The sequence below is a fragment of the Papilio polytes genome, unplaced genomic scaffold (genome assembly GCF_000836215.1).
Source record: "Papilio polytes unplaced genomic scaffold, Ppol_1.0 DF824080.1, whole genome shotgun sequence".
Taxonomy (NCBI): domain Eukaryota; kingdom Metazoa; phylum Arthropoda; class Insecta; order Lepidoptera; family Papilionidae; genus Papilio; species Papilio polytes.
Window position 1 is genome coordinate 695,211 of NW_013525124.1, and position 25,727 is coordinate 720,937.

At 33.0% G+C, this 25,727-nt stretch overlaps 1 protein-coding gene across 2 annotated transcripts in view; it reads right to left on the reverse strand.

Annotated features, from left to right (window-relative positions):
• LOC106100047 (serine proteinase stubble-like) overlaps positions 1-25,727 on the reverse strand; it is a 79,266-nt gene that overhangs the window by 15,720 nt on the left and 37,819 nt on the right. Inside the window, exon 3 of one of the 2 annotated variants that reach the window (XM_013278782.1) lies at positions 16,585-16,671. In XM_013278782.1, coding sequence (XP_013134236.1) covers positions 16,585-16,671 — 87 coding nt within the window. Of the gene's footprint in view, positions 1-16,569; positions 16,672-25,727 lie in introns of both variants that reach the window. The other variant, XM_013278781.1, reaches the window with a different exon arrangement.

Here is a 25,727-nt window from a genome sequence, read left to right on the forward strand (position 1 = left end):
TGTAAATAAGTTTTGAATAAATATGTGTTAGCTAAGTTAAGCTAAGCAACAGTGGTAGTGCCCGCTTTAACATCTTAGCACGAATGGGCCGGCACGCCCGGTGTAATACCACGACCACACAGAAGACTGGCGTGAAATGGAAGAAATTCCGTGTTTCGTCTGATGTGAGTGTGGTGCCGGAGGCCTAATTTAAGTCCCTTTCCCTTTACCACCCTTTTCTTATAAAGAGAGGTTGGGAAGAGGAAGTGGATTTGACGGTGGAGGAGATGCATAGGAAGGGGAAATATCCTCTTTATGTGCGTCTCCTCCTCCGTCGGATAAGGGTAGGCAACGCATCTGCAATTGCGGATGTCTATGGGCAGCGGTCGCTTCGCCATTTTGGCGATTTCAGGTGGCCGCTTGCTCGTTTGCCACCTTATGTTATAAAAAAAAAAGCTAAGTTAATTATGTTTGGCTGCCGCGCTGTCGGTAACAAGTTAAACAATATGTAAGAGAAAAATAAGTTTATGAATGACAAAAAAGGGAATATAACTATGTACATGTGTATATAAATATGTTATATTTTATTCATATTTGGTCCACAGTAATTTAAGTTGATATATGTCACGATATGAAACAGCTACGATAGATTTTAATCTCGTATAACAGTATACCATGTATGGAGTTCGAAACCATCACTACAAATAATAACAATAAAATATATACTCAAAGTATCAATTAAATTTGCCGCACTGGATTAACGGCTTTCAGAACATCAAAGCAATTGATTAATCGTCAATAGATCACTTTTTGTGAACATATTTTTTGCAAACTTCAACCTATTGTAACACAAAATTACAAAATAAATTTAACGACAGTACACAGGAAAATAGACCTTAATCCTTTGGGATGTCTTCTAATAGTAAGTTTGTTGGCTGAAGTAATAAGTTTGTTATCTATTTAAATTAGATATGATGACTTGCGAATGTCTGTGCAGAAAAATAGCTAAAATAATACTACTCAATTGAATAGAACAATTTTAATGCGGATTGCGTCATGTTCTATGACGTCGCGTTTTGTTAGGGTTTTTTTTCGTCGGAGCTTAAAGAGGAAGGAGATTATCTGACCGTTAGACTAACAATCGTAACTTCTGTAACAGAAGTGGCTTCCGTGTAGTTTTTTTAGCTGAGGTCAATAACATTCGTTGTTGAAGGTTCGCGAAGTGGTTTGATTTGCACGTCGCGTACAACAATAAGGAATTCTGAAACAAATTCCTTTTGTACGTAATTAAATACTTACTAAGTTTATTTCGACTTACACTTTCATCATCAGTCTTTTGCCCACTGGATTTGTGCATCTTTTGGCATTCCCTGATGCCTTATCATACTAATATAATAAAGCGTAAACACACACTTCTTTGTTGCCTAAGATGTCAGCAATCACAGCATATTTTCGAATAAAAAGCCCTAGACTTACGTCACGCTTTGGACTATATATTTTCACGCCGTTAAACTTAGGGATAAACATTTTGGATAAAAACCCTAATGTGAGAAAGAGACCATAAGTTGCTGCCAACATCAAGGAAGTAAGGTTGTAACCGTGTCATGTCATCTTGACATTTGTAATTGACAATTTGATAAATGTAAACAATGAAATAAAATTTTCATGCGGATAAAGTCGCACGGGAACAGCTAGTCATACTAATATAAATGCGACAGTTAAGATAAATGGATGTTTGTTAGTTTGTACTTTTAACGTCTAAACGGATCTTGATGAAAGGCAAAGATATCATAATCTGAAGAACACATAGACTATTCACTTTTGTTTATTTTCTGTTGGAAATTTTACAAAAACACAAATTAAATATATACACATATCTGGCCCCGCAAAAACAGTATAATTGGTTTGTCCGCGGGTTTGTTACAATATTATGTAGAGTTAACTAGTGTCGTAGTGGAGTGTTGTATAACAATTTGATTTTTTTTGTGTGAAATTATATAAAATACATACATAATATATTGTATGTAAATAAAATACTTTATTCGTAGGCTATTTTAAAAAAGATGGCTTTCCAAATTTAATTTCACTCGGACAGAGTCGCGAGCCAAAGTTAGCATTATAAAATTATAATGGAAAGCCTGTATATGAAGTTTTATTTCGTTTCTTTTGATGATGTTTAGAGGTTATCTAATGACCACTCAGCGACCACAGAGACGAAGAACTTCGCGCAATTCAAGTTAATTTGGCCTTAATAAACAGGAAGCAATATGAGCAGCGCTAACGAAATAAAACTTTATTATCCTTTTCACGATGTAAAGGTAGCTATACACGGACCCGATAAAATCTCACACATTAATCGCGTGCAAATCATCTACAATTATAAATGGGTTGTAAATTTAGTCATGAGTGTAATCAGAATCTTTATCGAGATAAAACTCGTTTACAAGTAATTTTATTACTATAGTAAAATTTATATGTAAGTTAGGATGTAAAAGTCGATAAGCATCTTGTTTTACCGGTAATCTACTAAGTTTTGCGTGATTTTACCGCACGTCAAGACAAACAGATTAGATTTACAAATATTTAACTTAAAAGTTAACTGAAAACACCGGAATAATAAGAGTTCATTTTGTAACCCCTGCCATATGTACTAGCTGTTGCTCGCGACTTCGTCCGTTGAAATTATAATAAAAATGATAGCCAATATAATTTTCCCGCCACAGATAAATTTCCTTTCTAATGGTGTTTTTTTTTTATAATCGGACGAGTAGATTAGAATCTAACACATACAAAAATTCAAATCTTTCCTCTATATTATATTAGACTAGCTTTCGCTCACGATTGCGTCCGCGCGTAAAAAAAATACTTAGTAGTCTATGTGTTCTTTCAGGCTACCATATGTTCTACATCTCTGTTAAATTTAAGATTCGTTGAGCAATTTTGGCTAAACTAACAAACATCCATCCAAACTTTTACATTTATAACATTAGTAATATTATAAACCATGTATTAAGAAGTCACAAATTTCTTAATTAAGTGTCGGAACTCCTTGTATGGCAATCTTTATCGGTAATTTGCACTCACACTCGCTACATTTAATCACATATCAAAACAATTTACTCGTGACTTAGCACCAAATCAGGTTTTTTGATCAACCTCTAACTAATATTGTAAATGCGAAAGTTTTGATGTATGAATAAATGTGGTTGAGAGCTTAAACAACTGAAAGAATCTCGATGAAATTTGTCATAGATAGTCTGTAAGATTACACATTTCTTTTTATAACATAAGGTGGCAAACGAGCAAGCGGCCGCCTGAATCCACCGAAATGGAAACTGACCACTGCCTATAAACATCCGCAGTTGCAGATGCGCTGCCTACCTTAATTGACGGAGGAGGTGACGCACATAAAGAGGACATTTCCCCTTCCTATGCATCTCCTCCACCGTCAAATCCACTTTTCCTGCCCATCCTTTCCTCTTAAGATAAGGGTGGATAGGGAAAAGGACTAAAATTAAGCCTCCGGCACCACACTCATCAGACGAAACGCGGACTTGCTTCCACTTCACGCCTGTTTTCTGTGTGGTCGTGGTATTGCACCGGGCGAGCCAGCCCATTCGTGCGAAGATGTTAAGGCGGACTATACCACTGTAAAAAAAGCTACTTACTTTTGTTTCTATTTTTATTCCACGCGGACGAGGTCTAGGCTAGTGTAACCATAAATGTGAACAGTCAATTAACAATAGAGTTAAGTTCATAAGGCAGTATCAATTATAGACCAATCATTACCTTTGCATTACGCAGTCTATTCTGCGACACTACGTGAAACTCTACATTTACTGTGTCGTTTAATTTCACGCTTACTAAAGCATGCTAGAACTCATTGCTTGTAACTTTACAGATATGTACATCAAGTGTATTTTATCTATTCTATTTTTAAATTATATTTGTCCTATGTATCCTATTCTTTTCCATACTAATATTATAAAGACTTGTGTATTTGGATTGTTGTATGTATTGAAATAACTCAAAAAATACTGAACGGATTTCAAATTCTTTAACCATTAAAAAGCTACGTTATCAGTAAGTAACAAAGGCTATTTTTTATTACTTTTAATTACATACAAACGAAGTGGCTAGCAATTTCAAATATGTGTTTAAATATTCGTACAGTGTAATTTAAAAAAAAATGTTATAAACCAGTTGTATTAATTGTTTTTAAACATTTGTTATAACATATCTGATTTATGTTGTTAATTTAACGATTTAGTTCGTAACCTTTAGTGATATTTCTATTTTATTGTAAGGGAAATCTCTTATCAATGGATATTAAGACACGACCGCACGCGGCGGCATCACGAAGTGAACAGAAACGACAGCGTTTTATGCGAGGCACATTTCCTATCTTATGCACAAGTTTAATTTATCCAAATTTATCGCTTGTACTGAAAATGTAAATAAGGATGTATCCTTAAGATGGCAAGAAATTGTTTATACTATACTAGCTGTTACTCGCGACTTGCTCTGTGTAAAACTAAAAAATAATCTTATCTTGCTAATATTATAAATGCGAAAGTTAAGAAGGATGGATGGATAGATGGATGGATGGATGGATGGATGGATGGATGGATGGATGGATGGATGGATGGATGGATGGATGTTTGTTAGAGTTTGTAGCCTAAACGGCTAAACAGATTTCGATGAAATTTGGTATAGATGTAGAGGATAGTCTGAAAGAACACATAGGCTATTCGCTTTTTTTAAATGCGAACGGAGTCGCGGGCGAAAGCTAGTATAAAATATAGCCTACATTACTAAGTGATAATGTAGCTTTTTAATGGTTAAAGAATTTTTGTAATCCGTCCAGTAGTTTTTGAGTTATTTCAATACATACAAAAATCCAAATATACAAATCTTTCTTCTTTATAATATTAGTATAGATAATGGAAGTTCACATTGAAAATGGACGAAGAAATTGTAAAATTAAATATTTTTATACGCAATTTAACTTTAATCAGTAAATAGAATCAAGTCGGTAAGTTACAAGATTAACAACTCTGTCAGAAACAAACGAATGATAGATTCACCACTCAAACTACAAAGAGACTTGAAATCTCAACGAAATATCTTTAATTAGTTCACTACGAAAGTATACCTTATTACAATGGAGTAAGATGCTATTAAATTCTCACAAATTAAGATGTAATTGGATATGATCAGATGATCTCTAAACGGTTTCAATGGACGCTATTCATTATCTGTGTTGTATTCAATTAATTTTGTACGCGTGTGTAATAAATTTGTTAAAAGAAAACAATTGTAGATAAGAGAGAAAGCTATTTTATGTCGATGACAAATTTCCTAACCATTGTCTTTAGCGTTGTAAAACATTTGTTTAAGAAATCTAAGAATTTACTTTTAAGTATAAAATTAAATGTAAGTGTTATAAGTAAGAATACATCTGTATTAATATTTATCGGCCTTCTAAATTGGCTCCTATATATAAGCCATATTTTATGTCACAATAGCTACAGAAAGTAAAGAAAAAAACAAATTACAAGCTTTACGTAGGTAGGCCTCCCGCAAGCTGGACCGATGACCTGGTCATGGTTGCGGGAGTGAAATGGATGCGGGTGGCACAGGACCGGGCATTGTGGCAATCAATGGGGGAGGCCTACGTTCAGCAGTGGACGGCCTATGGCGGAACATAATGTTGATGATGACAAGCTTTACGGGTAAATAAAGCCACGAATTGACTTTAAAAGAATGCAAAATGAGATCAGTTCATGTTACATCTTAAAGCAAATTTAATGGTTATGTCTTTTATTATAATAATAAATTAAACGTTTGAAATTTTACTGTTTCAAGTTCAATATATAGTCTGTATCCATGCATTGCGTGTTTCTGTTAATGGAATATATAAAGCATGGATATCCGACGTTTCTTCGCGGTTGAGGAAACAAATGAATAAAGCATCGGATGAAATTAGAAAAATTAATAATTAATCTAATTAAGTTATGATATAAATGAAGCTTTCCAATCTAAATATACATATATCTATATCTATACTAATATTATAAATGCGAAAGTTTAGATGGATGGATGGATGGATGGATGGATGGTGATGATGATGTTTGTTAGAGTTTGTAGCCTAAACGGCTGAACGGATTTCGATGAAATTTGGTACAGATGTAGAGGATAGTCTGGAAGAACACATAGGCTACTCACGTTTGTTTTTTTTTATTTCCACCCGGACGGAGTCGCTGGCAACAGCTAGTATTGAAATAACTCAAAAATTAATGAGCCTATTTTAAAAATACTTTACCATTAAAATGCTACGTTATCAGTGAGTAACATAGGCTATATTGTTATTTTTTTTAAATTTCACGCGAGCGAAGTCGCGAGCAACTGCTAATCAACTGTAAAGATTGAAAGTAGATGGCTACAATGGTAGAGGAAGACCGAAGAAAGTACGGATACGATCGAATTAAGGGTTAGTAACTGTAATGTGTAATAATATTTTTTAACGTTACATTTAAAATATTTAAAAAATAAATTCACGTTTCTCGCCTCTGTATTCCCTCATTCTGTATTCATCAATTTAATTTGAATATCGAATATTTTTTATTGTTAATAGACATCGATTGGATTCTGAAAAAAACAAGAACTACATTGTTTTTGTTGGATTTTTTTTGGTCTCGACACTTTTAATTACAAAATCGTAAAATAGCACATAGTAAGGATTTGTTGTTGTTGTTATATTTATAAAAATACATAATCTATACTATTATAAACACACTTTTCTTTGTTGCCTAAGATGTCAGCAATTACAGCATATTTTTGAATAATTCATTTTTTAATAAAAAGCCCTACACTTTCGTCACGCTTTATGCTATATATTTTCACGCCATTAAACTTAGGGGGTAAATATTTTGGATAAAAACCCTAATGTGGGAAAGAGACCATAAATTACTGCCAACATCAAGAAAGCAAGAATGCTAAAGTTTGTAATGTCATGTCATATTGACATTTGCTATTGATAATTTGTCAAACGTAAACAATAACATAAAATTTTCATAATTTGCGGATAAACGCAGGCGAACAGCTAGTATTATAATATTATAGGTAACCCATTCCAAATTCTTACCCTTATTACTAAGCATTACAAAATCAACTATTCTTAATTTATTAACTTGAATATTTAATAACGCTAAGCGACGGTAATTAATAACCAATTATAACTCGCAAGTTAACATAACGTAACAAAGCCCTTAACAAGGATTAACTTAATTCAATTATAAAATTAATTTCCATTATAAACCAACATAGGGTTAACTTTGTGTAATGATCGATGAAATAAAGCCATTATGTTTACCTACGGTCTTTGATTATTAAGAGACAGGATCTGTCAAGCGAGCAATTCTTTCTGTCAAATGGAAACGAACGTATCTATACTATTATAATGAAGCGTAAACACACACTTCTTTGTTGCCTAAGATGTCAGCAATAACAGCAAATTTTTGAATAATATTTTTTTTTAATAAAAAGCCCTACACTTACCTCACGCTTAGGCTATATATTTTCACACCATTAAACTTAGGGGGTAAATATTTTGGACGAAAAATCCTAATGTGGGAAAGAGACCATAAGTTGCTGCCGACATCAAAAAAGTAAAATTGCCATAGTAAGGTAATTGGTATTTTGACATTTGACATATGTAAACAATAAAATAACATTTTCATAAGTTTCTGTGGATGAAGTCACAGGTAACAGCTAGTTTATTTAATACAGAAGCGGTTCTATGCCTAGTCCGTTTCTCAGAATCAATTGAATTACGAAAAAATAATTCAAAAGTATAAATTGTGTAACTTTTCTCTCCAAGTTTGGAATTCGTTAAAAATTTCAACTCAACTTCATTAACTACGTCTGCTTAGTTAAGAAAATTCAGTCGGATATGAGAAATTTTGCGAATTAATTTTGAACAACTTTATTTCCGTATCATTTTGTGAGAAAATTGTCAGAGAATATGTTTTACGTACATTTTGAATGTTTGATTTAAAAGTTATTGACCGACTTCCCAAAAGAAGAAGCTACTCAATTCGTCTGTATGTTTTTTTATGTGTGTTACGGCACAACTCCGCCGCTAGTAGACCGATTTTGATCATTCTTTTTTTTTTGACAATGCCTTCGAGTTTTAACGCAGAAAGGTTTAATGTTTTTTAATCAACATGGATTTTACGTTTTCGTCCTATATCCATCATGTATGGTTTCTAAATTTCTGCGCTTTCATTGTATTACAAGGTATTTTTTCAGAAGCAACCAAAAATAATAAAGTGTCGTTTCATTTCATTTCTTGGAAAAGACAGCGAAAAATTATTTACTAACGAGCTATTGCCAGCAACTTCGTCCGCGTGGTATTAGAAAACATATGAACTATTTAAATTACAAAAAGCTACGTATCCCTCGGGAACCGGACATTTCTCGGGGATGAAGCTTATCTCATGTGTACTCTAAATTTTGTTTTATATCTGTGCCAAATTTCAATAAGATATGTTGAACCGTTGCAGAATGATCGAGTAAACATTAAAAAACTAAATTAATGAATCCCACGGGAACCGTAACTATTCCAGGGATAAAAAGTAGCCTATGTGTTTTTCCCGACTATGCTCTAAACCTGTGCCAAATTTCATAGAGATCCGTTCTGCCGTTTAGGCTACAAACGCTAACAAACATCCATCCATCTAAACTTTCGAAATTATAATATTAGCAAGATAAACGGTAACTCAAATTTAGAAAAAAAATTATATTTCAACATTAATCTAGAAAAACATAAAAGAATTCGAATAATACGATTATTCTGTTCAGAATCCAATATTCGAAAATGTATTGACTAATTCCATCTTGACATTTGAGAGGTTCAATTCATTCAAGTGTTTGTATAAGAAAGGTCAAGAGTCGTCGTTGACTTGAAGAAAATTTCGCGCTCACGTAAAAGTAAATGAATTCCAAATAAACACTTATAAAAGCCAGTAACATAAAGAAAGGAGAAACCATTATTTTATAAAAAATGAGACTTTTACGTCTATTAAACTAGCATTAGTGGCACAGTTACGTCCAGATTTGATCCCTGCCATGTACCAATGTATTTTTCAAATTTCGATTTTCATATGTACATTTATTCGACATTCTTACGGGTCAGGAAAACATCATAATGCAACCTGCTCAATCTGCAAAACAAAGATATGTGAAGTTACCAGCTTGTGGGGCAGCGTATCATGGTCTAGTCACCTCTTGAAGCGGACTCCGAGTTCTTTAGTGGGGACAACGCCTTGTTAAAATGAAAAAAGCCTTAAACTCTCTGTAAAGGTACAAATTCAAATGGATGAGAATTTGAAAGATGTATACAAATTACTCTTCCCACATAAAGGTAAAAGTACTCTATACATGTTAACCACTCATTTAATGTGGTCAAACAGTGAAAGTAGACGATAACATACGAGTAAAATCAAGTACTTCGCCCTACGCCGATTGTCGGTCAACGAAAGTGACTTAACACGCTTTTGGGCAATTACGTTTAGATAACTTTTAACCTGCGCATATTATTTTAATTTGTTACTAAGTTTTTGTTTATAAATGGTTTCGAGAGATTAATTCCAGCCGATTTCAAGTAAAAATTAAATAAACATGGACTTCACTAATAAAAACATACAATTAAAAGAATAAAGATTAACATTTTAAAAAGAAATCTCTCATACTAAAACTATATGAAAGCTTTTTACAAAGCTTAGAGGTCAAGCAATACGTCTGGCGTTCTAAAAAGCTTCGGACTGGATTGCGAGTGAAATCTTGCGCGGCAGACAGTTCGTCTCCTAAGTGCAAAGGGCTATAAAGATAATAGAAGCGACTAGGCCAAAGGCATATAAGAGTCATTGCATCTTTTAGTTATAAAATAAGATTAGAATCGTGATTTTTAAACTAGAGCACTTTAAATGTCTACTAAAGGTAAATTAATATCTCCATTTAACGTCATTGTTTTTAACGATTTCGATAATAACACACATAAAAAAAGTGAAAAAGAGGTACGTTTGTAACAAATGAATTGAGTACGTCCTTTTTTTGGGAAGTTGGTGAAAAATAACCAACAGTCGCCTTCAAAGTTATCAGTCTGTAAGTACCTTTAGTGTAGATTTAGTATGAAAAACCTACATTAAAATTGTACCATCAATTACCAATATTTACTATATACCAAAGAGTTAATAGATTATTTGACTGCAGATAATATTTTTGGACAAATGACTAACAAAACTTCCCGTTTTCAATTTAAGAAAATTATTATTTTGAACTTATTTTATTTTGTTCACATCTAGATATGTCATATCTAGACATTTATTGATCGGTGACACAGCAAATGTACAGCTGTAGGGCATAATTGTAGGATTTCCGCAACACAAGCCGTTTCACCTGCACACGTGGAAAGTTGGTGAGCGGTAACCGATGATCGGCGTATCGTGATTGATTGATATTGATTTATGTTTTACTGCAACTTCATATTGTTACTCTGAAGCGGTTAATGCAAAATGTAACTATGCAAACTGATTATCTTATTAAATTATTGCAGCTGACACATTTATACTGCGTTGCTGGAGTCACTATTTATTTTATCACTAGCTGTTCTGACTTCACCGGCGTGAAAATAAAAATAATAATATTAAAAAATATAGCCTATGTTACTCCTTGATAGTGTAGGTTTGTAATAAAGAAAGAATTTTTCAAATCGGTCCAGTAGTTTTTGATTTATTTTAATATATACAAAAATACACATAATTTCTCTTTATAACATTAATATAGATTATCTAGCAATTCATTTGTGTTAGGATGAACTCAATTTCAACCCAGAATACCAAAGTTATGTAGTTCAGAAACGCATTTCATGAAGTTATGAGCCAAAAACATTAACAAACGGTTAAACGTAGCTGGGAAACCGGCTATTAATCACACAACTTTGACTATAACATTCATAATTCTTCTATAGTAACTAAGAGTCGCTTAGTAATTAAGTATTATAAATCTGCACTAAAGGGCTGTTTAAGTGACAATTAAAAGCGGATTTAGACATCAAACACATGAGTATGCGTATTGCAAAATAAAATGTTACACAATGAATGAAAATGAAAAATAATTTATTTAAATCCAAGAATATAAATACATAGAAGGTATATTTGTATTGCTTTGTTTGTGGATACAAAGGAAATGATTATCTGTAGTAATCAGTATCCCTGCAATAGGCGTAGCCTGTATCGCAAGGGTCCTCTTAAGTTTTTATAAACATTCGAACAACAATAACTTGTTTGTTGCGAAAAAGATTAGCAATGTTTTGACTCATGGAAAATCCAATGAGTAAGCGAATGTATCAGAACATTACCTAGTTTGTTTCTTTGTATTTGTTTTGTCTTCAACGTTTGTAAGTAAAAAACTTTGATGGTTCATAAATCGACAGTTTAATGCCTTTTGATAGCTTTCTGACGTGTTAAAAATGTTGCACTTAACTTTTAACTTAGACGTACTTGTCAGTGATGTATAAGTTAATAAAATAAGCTCTCAAACAACTTTGTAAAAGTAAAATACAGAGTAACTTATTTAAATAATGGAATAGTTTTAAAATCAACGTTTGAACTAAAAAATAACACACCATTGGCAAAAATGCCTAAGTTTTTTTAACAAATCGACAGGAATTCTTTTGAAAAATGTATGTGAAACTAGCTTTCGCATGCGACTCCGCGCGGAATTAAAAAAAAACAAATTCAAGTAGCCTAAGTGTGCTTCCAGACTATTTTCTACATCCATGCCAAATTTCAGCCGTTTAGGCTACAAACTCTAACAAACATCCATCCATCCATCTAAACTTTCGCATTTATAACATGAGTATGAAGTATGATATACGGCCGTTGCAAAAATAAAGGTTATGACACATTTGATATTACATTGAATCATAATGAAGTCATACTTATGGATGTCAAAACGTAGTAGCAATTCCGTACGCAGATCACGTTCGTCCTGACCTAGATAGGGTCTTTGTAAGAGGTATTAAGTAACATTTATTAGCTAATGTAATATGAGTACACACTTATACATTAATGGCTTTTTATCACAATGTTATAAAAAATTAAGATATGAATCTTAAAGTTAATGAAAACATATTAACCAAAAGCTCTGCATTCAAAGCTCTTTAATGATTTAACTAATATAAAGGCAAAAGTTAAGATGGATGGATGTTTATTAGAGTTTGCTGTCTACGGCTGAATGGATCTTGTTGAAATTTCGCACAGATGTAGACAAAAATCTAGAAAAACACATAGACTACGTATGTTTATTTCTTAATTCGAATAAGACGGTGTCGCGGGAGATAACTAGCATACAATACATCCAGGGCCAGCGTTAACCTAGTCACACGAAAGTTAGGGGTTAACTAAGTACCTGTAAACCTCAGAAGGGATTTAAATTGGCTGATATTACATTGATTATTTTAAACTTTTTAAGTGACGATGATTATTTGTATGTGAAAATTAAAAAGGTATAGGCTATGTTATATCAGAGAGTAAGTCAGTCTTTTACCTTGATAGAAGATAGATTATATTAATTTTTACACATCATTTACAGCTGTCACTTTATCTCGTCTCTCACGGTTTACACTTGAACTCGGCTTTCCCGGACACGACCCGAATAAATCAGCAAGCGACGTGATTATTTGATTTTAATTATATAATTGTACAGATTAGCGAAGTGTGTGACAAATGAGAGGTCAAACTAAAGTGGATAACAATTACTGAAAGTGAAGTTCGAAAATCTTAAAAAAAAAAAATTTGCATGGAATTTATTTACTATTGCAACATTAGAATTTTAAATGTACTTAATTATCCTTTTCAGAAACAATCACATGAGGCAAATTACTTAAAGCTTTATAACAAAAAAAATTCATTACGTAAACATACAAAGCTGTAAAATCTCAGTCGGTAAAACTTAATACGCTGACCAGATATAAAAGAAACAATAAAAGTAACGTTTACAGCGAAGTGCGTCGTAAAATTTTAAAGTTATTTGGACGTAAACATCGCAATACACAAACAGAGAAAGCTTTCGTTTGTAAAACAATCGTTTACACACGCTGTATAAAAAAAAATTTAATCACTTGTCCTAACATTTTATTGCATGTGGTTAAAACATCTTTACCGAAAGCGAAATGTACAATAACAAATTGATTACCTAATGTTAAATATGCAAACTAGTTAACTTTTGTTATAACATAATACAGCATAGTATCAAAATTAATTAAAAAATACATGAATTTATGCAAAACATGTAAAATAATCTTATTATCCAGTAGACTTGATGTGAGAAAGTCCAAATAACATTGGGTTATTCTATAATTTTATCGCTTTATTGACATTTTTAGTTAAAATATAGCCGCAGCAAATTAGCCGCAATAAATTACAAACACATTTTTTTAAATATTAACAGACTAGATCATTCTATAAAATAGTTAAAGCATGGACACCCTAATCGTCAAAGGATTTACGACTCATATAAAGTGTTTAGCGCAAGAAAGTCAAATCTTTTCACTTTTCACTGTCGACTATTATTATCGACATAAATGACAATTAATTTAAATTATTAGAGAAGCCGGTTCCCATCATTTTATATCCTTATCTCTTGACCTATGGCTACTTATTAACAGATAATAAAATTGATCTTATCAAACGTTTGGTAAAGTTAATTAAATACGAGCTGTTGCCCGCGACTTCGTCCGCGTGGTATTAGAAAACATACAAACTATATAAATTACAAAGAGTTACGTATCCCTCGGGAACCGGACATTTTTCGGGGATGAAGCTTACCCCAGATGTACTCTAGACTTTGTTTTATATCTGTGCCAAATTTCAATACGATATGTTGAACCGTTGCAGAATGATCGAGTAAACATTAAAAAGCTAAATTAATGAATCCCACGGGAACCGTAACTATTCCCGGAATAAAAAGTAGCCTATGTGTTCTTCCAGACTATGCTCTAAACCTGTGCCAAAATTCATAGAGATCCGTTCAGCCGTTTAAGCTGCAAACGCTAACAAACATCCATCCATCCATCCATCTATCCATCCATCCATCCATCCATCCATCTAAACTTTCGCATTTATAATATTAGTAAGAAGTAAGAAGTAAGATTGTCTTTAATTCATTTGTCAATTTTTTTTTTACTATTTAATATGCGCTTCAATTTTAATAATACTTAAATTTATACAAACTAGATGTGATCACTGTTAACACGAATTTAACAATCTCTTTTGAAGAATAATCTATTATTTTTATATTCAAACACACTATATTTCTACAATTCATACAATTTAGTGTACAATAGACTTGTTCCAATTCTTTGTATATTCGTATCTATTATCAAAGAGAATTTTATATTCTCGTTTCACGACTACGTTCAATTATTCAGAGGAAATTCGGAGCACCCTCATAAGTTACAAGGAAACATTACCATTGCCCTTAGATAAATAACATTAATTCAAACAAGATGTATCGCTATATCCCATACGGGACTTTCACTAGCAATTCATCCTAGCTTTGCTTGGATGGTAAAAAATATAAGATGTATTAAATTTTACTAAACTAAGCAAAGGAATGCATGTATAATACAATTATGCCAACAAAAATCGTTACTCTAAATTAAATAAGACGAATAATCCATAACAAAATTTATTTCCCTTACAATTTTGGATCCGATCCAAGTGTTAAAAGCTATGAAATTCTTTGAAATATTCCGTACGCTTCGAGCAATAAACGGAGCTAAACTTAATTCAGCTTTTATAGCGTTGAACGATAAGAGGCAGCGAAAGATTGAACTGTTAAATGTTTTCTTTGTTGCAAAATCGACAGTTTTATCTGGATACGTCATCAGTAGATAAGGCGTTAGGCGAAAGGGCCATAGGTTTGCGAATAATATGTTCTCATATGTTCATATACACTTTGAAGCACCCAAGGCGCTAATATTGATACTGAAATAAGGGAGACCATGTGTTTTTTTATTTAACGGGATAACTAGACATGTTATTCGCTAAGAGAACATGAATAAAGAAAAACAATAAACAATGTAAACAGTATTAAAAAAAGTAAAAAACTTAGAAATTAAATGCAATATATGCGGCTAGGGAGTCGGACAATCAAAGAATTTAATACTTAAATCACTTACAATGTTATCAAGCTTAGTATTAAGCTATTAAGCTATTACTAGAAATCTTTAAGATCGGAATGTTTAAGTAATAGTTGAACCACTCTGAGTATATAATTTAAATTAAGTTTGAAGGATACACTTCAAGGTAAAGAATATTAATCAGACACTTGACGTGAAAAAGCGATAAACAAGAACGTGAGAAAATACAACAAATAAATATATGTGCATAAGAAAAACTGCTTATGCAAAACTAAAGTCAACTTAAAGTACGTGATTAGTGATCAAAAGTAGGAAGAAAACAAATCGCAGACGAGACTTCAAATTTCGCATTGTTTCACACAAGGGTAGTACAGTGCTGCTACTGTACGTACAACGGCGAGACAGAATTTATTTAACATTAAAGTGAACCTCCATTGACATATTTCGTTAATATTGCTATTCCTCTCACACTCTTTGATTAAACAGAACAGTAGAGTGTTTACAAACGTCAACTTATTTGAAATTATAGGTAAATAGTCAAATTAATGCAGTACTGTATTGTGTACTATACTGTGTACTGCCCTTGTGTGAAACTAGCATAACTCGATTAACATATGTATTCAATTGTGTTTGCTTGTCACGTAGCAAATCCGCCCTCAGAATTATCCTTTATTACTGTCGCCTATAACGTGATTTAATTATTAAAGTAACCCTTATGTAGTAAATCTGATTTCCGTTCTAATTGAATTTAAAGCTTTTACTGAAACATGTCTTTGGTTAAGCTTATGTTTACATATTCATGTTAAATCTTACTTCTTACTAATATTATAAATGTGAAAGTTTAGACGGATGGAGGGATTACAGGTTGTAGTCTAAACGGCTGAACCGATTTCGATAAAATTTGGTACAGATGTAGAGGATAGTCTGGAAGAGCACATAAGTTACTTACTTTTGTTTTTTTTTTTTTAATTCCACGCGTACGAAGTCGCGGGCGAAAGCTAGTATGATAAAGCTCTAACTTATCAAGAATCTAAAACATTTGAGTTGTCATTTCCTTCCATCAAACTTAAGTCACAAAGAAGAACCCTTTAAAGGTAAGTTTTAAATCTAAAAAGTAATTGTGTTAAAATTAACTCAAGATTTGTAATAATGATAATCTACATAATGCTACATTACAGCATTTTTTGACACTATCTTTGTTAAAATTTTAATTATTTAACCAAAATTTGTGATTGAAATGAGAAGTTGGCGATCTTTTGCAAAGAACTACATTTGTTCGAGCGGTGTAATTAAAATATATCCCTTACTAAGATATACAATACAAGTCGTCTACGATTTGTTCTCGATTGGTTAGTGAATAAAGTGCAAAGAAGAATGCTCACTGTAGTATTGCTCACCGATGGCGGCGCGGGGCGCGGCGCGGCGGGGGGCCGCCGACAGCGCCAGTAGCGCTACCGTACACCACCATTTCATCACAACCACACCTGTAATACACACTCATATTAATACAAGGTTTCTGAAGTTTCCCTTTATCGTTACCTAGTCTACACTTTGATCTTAGCGAAAAGGCCGTGAAGCGATAGAGTGTCGGTGGCTCAGTGGTTTAAGCATTTGATGTGTAATCTACAGGTCTCTTGGGTTCGGATCCCGCCATATACAAATGTGATTTTCGATTTTTTGAATTTCCGTATGTAAATAATTTACCCGACGTTCTTACGGTGAAAGAAAAACATCGTGATGTTACCTGCACGTATAGACAAAGATATTTAAAAATATGTGTGAAGTCAACCAACCCGCACTGGGCCAGCGGGGTTGACTATGGCCTAGTCACTCCTAACTTAGGGTAGGCTCCGAGCCCCTCGGTGGGGACATATAGTGAGCTAGTGATGATGATGTTACCTAGTCATTCATGGCCGATTTCTTAAACGGATTTCAAACACTTCACTTAAGTGCTTATAATACGTTAGACGTCAAAATGTTAATGGAATTTAGAGTTTGTGGTCTTATCATTTATTAAGCTTCAGTATTTAAATGGCGATTCAGTATTTCCCCGTAAGCTTAGTTACATCAATAATAAAGATTCATCAAAGTAAACTTGGGTAACTAGAAACGTTTTCTCAGTAAATTACTTTCCCAAATGAAATCCGGCACCTTCCGCTCCTGGCCTCAGATTTGCCGAGAATGGCAATTACCTATTGAAAGACGAACTTCGATGTGAGGTTTATTTTCGATTTGATCTTACTGCGGGAACGTATTAAGGCTTTATTGCTGTTAATCTTGATTTAATTACGTCGATACTTGATCATTACAGTCAGTACTCATTATTAAATAGTTATTTAACGAGTTCCTTAGTATAGATATTGATTATAAAATCTACACTAAGGAAACTTAACGGACGTTTACCGACTCCGTGTGGTAGTTAGTCAAATCGCGTGCTTATAATTGACTAGCTGTTCCCGTGTGGCTTCATCCGCGTGAAATTATAAAAATCTTTATTTGATAATTTACATTTGTCAAATTCTCAATTGCAAATGTCAAAATTTTAATGCTCAAATAACAACGAAGGTCTTAGAAATTTGATATTAAATACTGTAGCTTGTAATTTATGGTCACTGTCCTAAGTGAAGTTTTTTTCCAATTATTTACCCCTAAGTTTAATAGTCTGAAAATAGCCTAAAGCGTCGTAAGTGTAGGGCTTTTTATTAAAGAGAGAATTCAAAAATATGGCGTGATTTCTGACATCCTACGCCACAGAGTAGTGTGTGTTACGCTTTGTTATAATAGAATAGATTTGCACTACAAATAAATTCAAAGAGGCAACGTCGGCTTTATCGTATTGGCACGGTTTAGTTCGAACCAGTTATTAAGGTTTATGTTGATGACTGCAATCGTAAATAAACTGAGCATTTACACATTATCACTTACCTGTCCATTAAACGCTTATTATGCACACGAGGGTAGCGACGCAGAGCAGTCACTTCACTATAATAACAGTATTATTTTCACAATACGTGCACATTCAATCCATAGGCGTACTGTGCTATCTACTGCTCTGTTCTATCCTCGTGTGTAAGGTATTACGGATGATTAATGTAAGCGAAGCGAATGTAAGATACGATCAATATAGATCAAAGTGCATTAAGCTTTTAAATGGGCAATGGAAATATTTTGCTAGATTAAAGAAATAGTCGGTTCTTGTTTGCCACAGCTAAGGTAATATGAAACATAAGACAGTCTTATCACGATTAAAGTTATTTGAGTTTTTTTAAATAGACTAGCGGTCGGTCCGACTTCGCTCAGACAAATATTCGTTTTTAAACATTTTATAACAGTATTAACTATGATTTATCTCTGCGCAATATAGCTAATTTACGTAGGGTTAATGGAGTGTTCAATTGGTAAAAGAATTCTAGAAATAAGGCCAACAGTTTTTGAGTTCATTCGTAACAAAAAAAAAAGATTTTTCGTATTCAGATCACAAAATAATCTCTTCTATGTAATCTGAAACTTTCATATGATTTTTTTTAACAATAAAGTAATGCATTGCATGCCAACAATAACCAACCAACCCTTAGAGTTAGTGGGGTTAACTGTATCCATAACCTAGCGTAGATTCCAAGCCTCTCAGAGACGTATTTACTGATGATTACAATTAAATAAACAAACTGATCTCAATGAATATGTAAACGAATTACAGTCAATCCACATTCATAATCGAGAATTCTAAACAATGCACTATGAAATCTCCTGTTGAATTTTTCGCTGTTCCAGTTTTCCTATCAGATTGTCGTACTAGTTTAGTAGGACGCAGCGATAACCGAAACCAGCAGTGTTGCCAACGTAAGCGATAAAAGCAGTACTGCCAACATAGCAAGCGCTTTATGGTAATAAACGGAAACAATTGTAAATCACTTTTTATTACCGGACAAATGAGTTACTTATTATATTATCTGTATTTAATTTTATGATCACTTGTTTAAAAAGTGTATTTTTTTATTTCCCTAATAATTATTATTTAGGAAGTCAGTTTATAATAAAGATGGGTCTATAATACTTTATGCTCATATTAATTATAAATGCGAAAGTTTAGATGGATGTTTGATAAAGTTTGTAGCCTTAACGGTTGAACGGATTTCGATGAAATTTGGTAGTTGAGGATAGTCTGAAAAAACACATACTTACTTTTGTTTTTTTTTCCACGCAAACGAAGTCTCAGGCGAAAGCTTAGTTGCATATCTATATAAGTGAAAGCAAATGAATATTTCTAAATTTACTTTGAGTTTTACTTATTGTAGAATCTAAAAATGTTTAAGATTAAATAAAAAAATTGCGTCATTAAATATCTTACGATCTGTGAGATGATAAACCGCAAAACATCAGAATGTCAAAAGAAATATGAACGTTTTCAATCTTAAAACAGTTTCCCTATTATATTACAACGACATTTCTGGTAGATTGCTTTAGAAAATTGTTTTCAGACTCAATCCAAGGAGTTCCAGCTTCGAAGTAACGCTTGGGTAATCCAGGCGACGGGAAATTGAATGGAATTTTAAAACTTAAAGTCGTGTCTATTTTCTCTTACGTTCCAATTATTTTATTCCTTGCTGTAACAATTTGTAACATACTAGTTGTTGCTCGCGATTTAGTTTGCGTTAAACTTAAAAAATAATAAAAATATTTTCTATGTTAGTCACTGATTTTGCTTTTTAATGATGAAAAAAATATAAAAGTTATTTCAATACATACAAAAAAATCGATGACCAGACAAATAATGCGTATGTTAAGTTAAAATTTAATATAATATCATTAACTAAAAAGACGAACAAAGGGACTATCATAAACAGTCGAGTATTCGTAATCAATAAGAAAATTTGTAAACATTAGACGGTGTACTTTACGCGCTGCACAAATATCTTACAAATTTTGTCGATAACATTACGAAATCGTTCTCACGAATATTGATAATAAGCCGTCCGTAACAATAAGTAAGAAGTAGGAACAACTAACACATTCATTAGTGTCAGTAAGACACGTTTTTACAGCACCTGATTGAAGAACATTCTCATGACTCAATTGAAGTATACTGTGGCACTGGGTGACAATACGGTTCCTCGATTAATTGATATAGATGATTAATTAATTTTCTTTTTAATTAATTAGTAAGAAAAAGGTACGTGGAGTATTAACGTGATCATAATCAGTCCAGGACCGTTATCTCCTAACAATTCAAGAAACTCCAATTAACGCTTACAATGAAATTCGATGTCATGAACAAGCCAGCAGTTGGCCAGCGACAGGTATATGCTAACACTATATCTATCTATCTATCTTCTATTGTAATAAAGCGTAAACACACACTACTTTGTTGCCTAAGATGTCAGCAATTACAGCATATTCTTGAATAATTCCTCTTTTAATAAAAAGCCCTGCAAAACGTCACGCTTTAGGCTATATATTTTCACGCCATTAAACTTAGGGGGTAAATATTTTGGACAAAAACCCTAATGTGGGAAATAGACCATTAGTTGCTGCCAACATCAAGAAAGAAAGATTGCTAAGGTTTGTCATGTCGTGTCATTTTGACATTTGATAATTTAACAATTGTAACCAATAAAATAATTTTTTCATAATTTCATGCGGATGAAGCCGCACGGGAACAGCTAGTAATGTATAAAATAACCGATAATTAACTATTAAATTCTATTCAACTAGTTTAACAGACAACCATAAGACACAAAGTACCTTTTGACAGACGCTCACGCTTGTCTATGCGATTGGTTACGATTCGCGCAAGCTAATTGCACGACGCGGCCCATCATTACTACAAGACCATCGATCAAGTGAAAACATACTTTCGTTCATTGGAAAATATGCAATCGAATTAGCGTTGCGTTTTCATTAGACGTTACTAGCCTTTTATTGAAACTGTAGATACAATATTTTTCTTGATAGACAGGACTGTTATGTTTTTAATGTGCATATTTTACTTCCTGCTTAACATCTTAACTGATTTGAAAAAGTGATGTGATAATGATTTATTATGAAAGATTTAATACATTACGATTACAGTAATTCTGAATATTTTTAATTAATGGCCGGTTTCGCAGTTACTTTTATAATTCGTTAGTGTTTATGGTCTAACTTCTTAAAATGCGTTTCCAAACTTTGTAATTCGAGTTTCATCCCTTTGAAATGTAGTTCAACCTAAAACTTATGAAGACGTAATTTATCTATACATATAATAAAATTGGTGTGTCTGTTTGTAATATCAAAAGAAAAAATCCACATTTCGGGAAGGTGATGTATTTGCGTTGCTGATAACGGCATTTAAAAAAAATTGTCTGTCTGTCTGTAAGCCGCGTTTGTTCCGGGCAACCTCCGAAACGGCTGAGCCGATTTCGACCTGACTTTCACTGAAGTGTAGCTGACGTAGACGGACATATTATAGGCTACTTTTTTATCTTAATATTGTGTGGACGAAGTCGCGGGCAACAGCTAGTGATAAAATAAATAGTAACTTCAGCAACCCAGCATAAGTCGTTGATTAATTAAAAACAAAAACTTACTAAACAAAATATCAAAGGCAATGACGAAGCCGATTCGTAAAAAGCTTTCGCTACAAACTCGCCTTAAGCGATACAAGAACGAAAGTAAAACTCTTAACTCGTGTTAATTCAAACGTAAAAACTGCCATTACAAATTCGAAAGTTAATTATAGTACTGTATAAGGGCCTATCCCACTAAATATGGTAACCAAACTGCAATGTTAATCATGTTTGTGTTTTTACGCGCAATTCCATTGCAAATATTGATGGCTTGATGAATTTTATATAAGATACGGCTTTACGATTTCGCACCTTACCTTTAACGTACTAAAAAGTAAATTTTATTTCAGCTTCATTTATATTGGACTTCATCGTGATCGGAATTAATTTTGTCTTGATTTCTTGATGTAAAAATACATAATATGTAATTGTCATATTACGTTTAAACTAAACATTTTAGTGTAAAGGACTCCGTCCGTGTGAAATTAAAAAAAATACTAAGTAGCCTGTATTCCAGATCATACTCTACATTTGTACCAAATTTCATCAAGATCCGTTGGATTGTGCTGGAGATACCTTCAAACAAACATTCTTCGATCCATCATTGAAAGGATTCCTTAAAATATTTTAGATAACACTAGTTAATTCACATAACTAATATACTAGATTCATAAATTCATAGCGATAGCTCGTTTTATGCAACATTTACATTTACACACCGAATATGCACTTATGTGGGTCATATGTAAATTACACGCCCTGTACGTATTTCAATTGTGTAATACACTCATAATTTATATTCTGTTACACACATAAATCTATGGTATGCTGAAGTAATTTTGTATTGTGTATGAAATATTGTTTATGAGAATGTCGGGCAAAACTATCAAACAATCTGTACTAATATAATAAAGCGTAAACACACACTTCTTTGTTGCCTAAGATGTCAGTAATCACAGCATATTTTCGAATAACTCTTTTTTTAATAAATAGCCCTACACTTACGTCACGCTTTAGGTTATATATTTTTACGCCGTTAAACTTAGGGGTAAATATTTTGGATAAAAACCCTAATGTGGGAAAGAGACCACAAGTTGTTGCCAACATCAAGGAAGCAAGGTTGCCATGGTTTGACATCACGTCATGTCATTTTGACATTTGCAATTGACAATTTGATAATTTCATGCGGATGAAGTCGCATGGGAACAGCTAGTTTCATTTAAATGAAATAAAGGATACTTAACCTACTAAGTCGAAGAATTAAATTTGATTACCACTTAAATCAAATATCTAATAGGAAAGAGGCGCCATAATCTAGACCACCATAACCACTTATGTTTTGCTATGACAAGTATAGGAACCTAACTGTATGATTTTCAAGTGACTTCAACAAAATGGGTAAGAAATAAACGTCCGCGATTATACAATAACTGGGAAATGCTCATAGTATCATCTCAAATGGAAACGGAAACCGAAAGCTTCACATAAATTCAAAGACACAGCATGCAACCTGTCACCTGTCACAGTCGGCGTAACACAGCTGTCATAGCGTCATTGTTCAAGACTTTCTTCGAATTCGTTATAATATTTTGACAAGTGACAAGTCGAAAGCTTTCATAGAATTTGATCGACAGCTCCGCGGTATCAATGTGGTTTACTTTCCCTCGTTTGTAACGTGTTACATGTTACACATGAGACAATGGACTCATTTGTAACATGTTAGTTGACACGCACGTTACGTATGAATAATGTATTCTTGATTAATGACAATGTCATTCGGAATCTATGTAATAATTGTACGCATTTATCAATAACTAGCTTTCGCCCGCGACTTCGATCGCGTGGAATTAAAAAAACTAAGTACACTATGTGTTCTTTCAGACCATACTCTACATTTTTGCCAAATTTCATCGAGATCCGTTCAGCCGTTTAGGTTACAAACTCTAACAAACATCCATCCATTTATCTAAACTTTCGCATTTATAATATTAGTGAGTAGTAAGATAATCTTGCAATGAGAATAATTAATACGGCAAATATTAATGACAATACAAGCATAAAATTATTTCATTAAAAAAAAATTAAAAAAACGAATGGTTCCAACTTGTAACCTATAACGTGTTGAAGAAGAATTCTTGATTGTCTCAATCATAAAATGTTCAGTCGACTAAAATTGAGACATATTTATGTTAAAATATATCTAAAATGTGACAACAAAAAAAACTAACTACACTAGACATTGCATATATTTAAAACAATTGCAACTTGTTCATCACAAAAATAGGTCAGTGGGACGATATCCGATAGAGTGCGTTTGTAATAAACCAATCAAACGCAATCGTGCCTTACCTGGGAGCCATTTAAGTAGAAACGTGTCTAGCTAGCTCCGCTCTATACACGAGAAACACTATGGAATTATAATCAACTGCCTATATGGTAAAAAATTATTATGTTATTTAACTTTTAAACACGGTTACTATAAAACTTAACGAGAAAACTGCTGTAATTTTGAGTAATATTGTGCGAAATTGCCTATATTTGATTAGATTGTCAAAAACATTAAACCATTCATTAAATTTTGCAGTAGTTGAAAAACTTATGAACAGATATAGTCAGGATGTAATAGTATTTCTTGTATCAAATGTGTTTCTATGCCATTGTTACGCACATAAAAATATAATCGTCACATAAATCCAACTTTTACGGCGTTCATCTTTTATAGAAATCACAGATATACTCAACAAGATGGCAAGTAATAACATACTAGTCGGGCTTACCACTTATCATGTTTCAACCATGTTTAGTACGATTCTATTGCTTGTTAGAAAAAATAACTTAGATCGATGTTTGATTTGATATGCCTGTAGATGTCCCGACAACCGGAAACTTTAATGACGTAGACCTGATTAACTTTTTTTTAAATTCATTAGCTTAATTGTTTTTTAATTAATTATACGTAAGGCTTCTACTAAGGAAGATTTACTTTAAACTCCACTTTGATTGAAATGGATTGATAGTCTACGGAACACCGAGATTTGATACGGTTATTAATTTTAAGTGAAATATTTTATTACTAAAAATAATAACTTACCGCCGTCATATGTTGAAATGTAGTGGAGTTTAGGACAATGTTATACATTTGAATGTAATTTCGGTTGGTTGTGAAACTTGTCATATTTAACTTTGGAGAAAACAGAAAGAGTTCCGCATTGATTTTTCCTATCAATATGACCTAACAATTATATATCATATCATAGTAATCATACTTCATACTAATATTATAAAAGCGAAAGTTTAAATGGATGGGTGGATAGATGGATATTTGTTAGAGTTTGTAGCCTAAACGGCTGAACGGATTTCGATGCAATTCGGTGTAGATGTAGACGATAGTCTGGAAGAACACATAGGCTATTCACTTTTGTTTTTTTTTGTAATACCACCGCGGACAGAGTCGCGAGCGAAAGCTAATAAATATTATAAATGCGAAAGTTACGATGGATGGATTGATGTTGGTTAGCGTTTGTAGCCTAAACAGCTGAACGAATCTCCAAGAAATTTGGCACAGGTTTAGAGCATAGTCTGGAAGAACACATAGGCTACTTTTTATCCCGGGAATAGTTAAGTTCCCGTGGGATTCATTAATTTAGTTTTTTAATGTTTACATGACCATTCTACAAGGGTTCAACATATCTTATTGAAATTTGGCACAGATATAAAACAAAGTCTGGAGTACACATGGGATAAGGTTCATTTCCGAGAAATGTCCTGTTCCCGAGGGATAAGTAGCTTTTGTTATTTATATAGTTCGTATGTTTTCTAATACCACACGGACGAAGTCGCGGGCAACAGCTAGTATAGTTATAAGAAGAGTCAGTGTTACCAAAGAATAAGGACTGTAATCAATAGGCGTTGAATAATAGGCAAGTTAAGTTAGTAATCTGACCCACTATTATGAACATTAATATTAAGTGTCTGAACAGATGTAGTTCATTGCT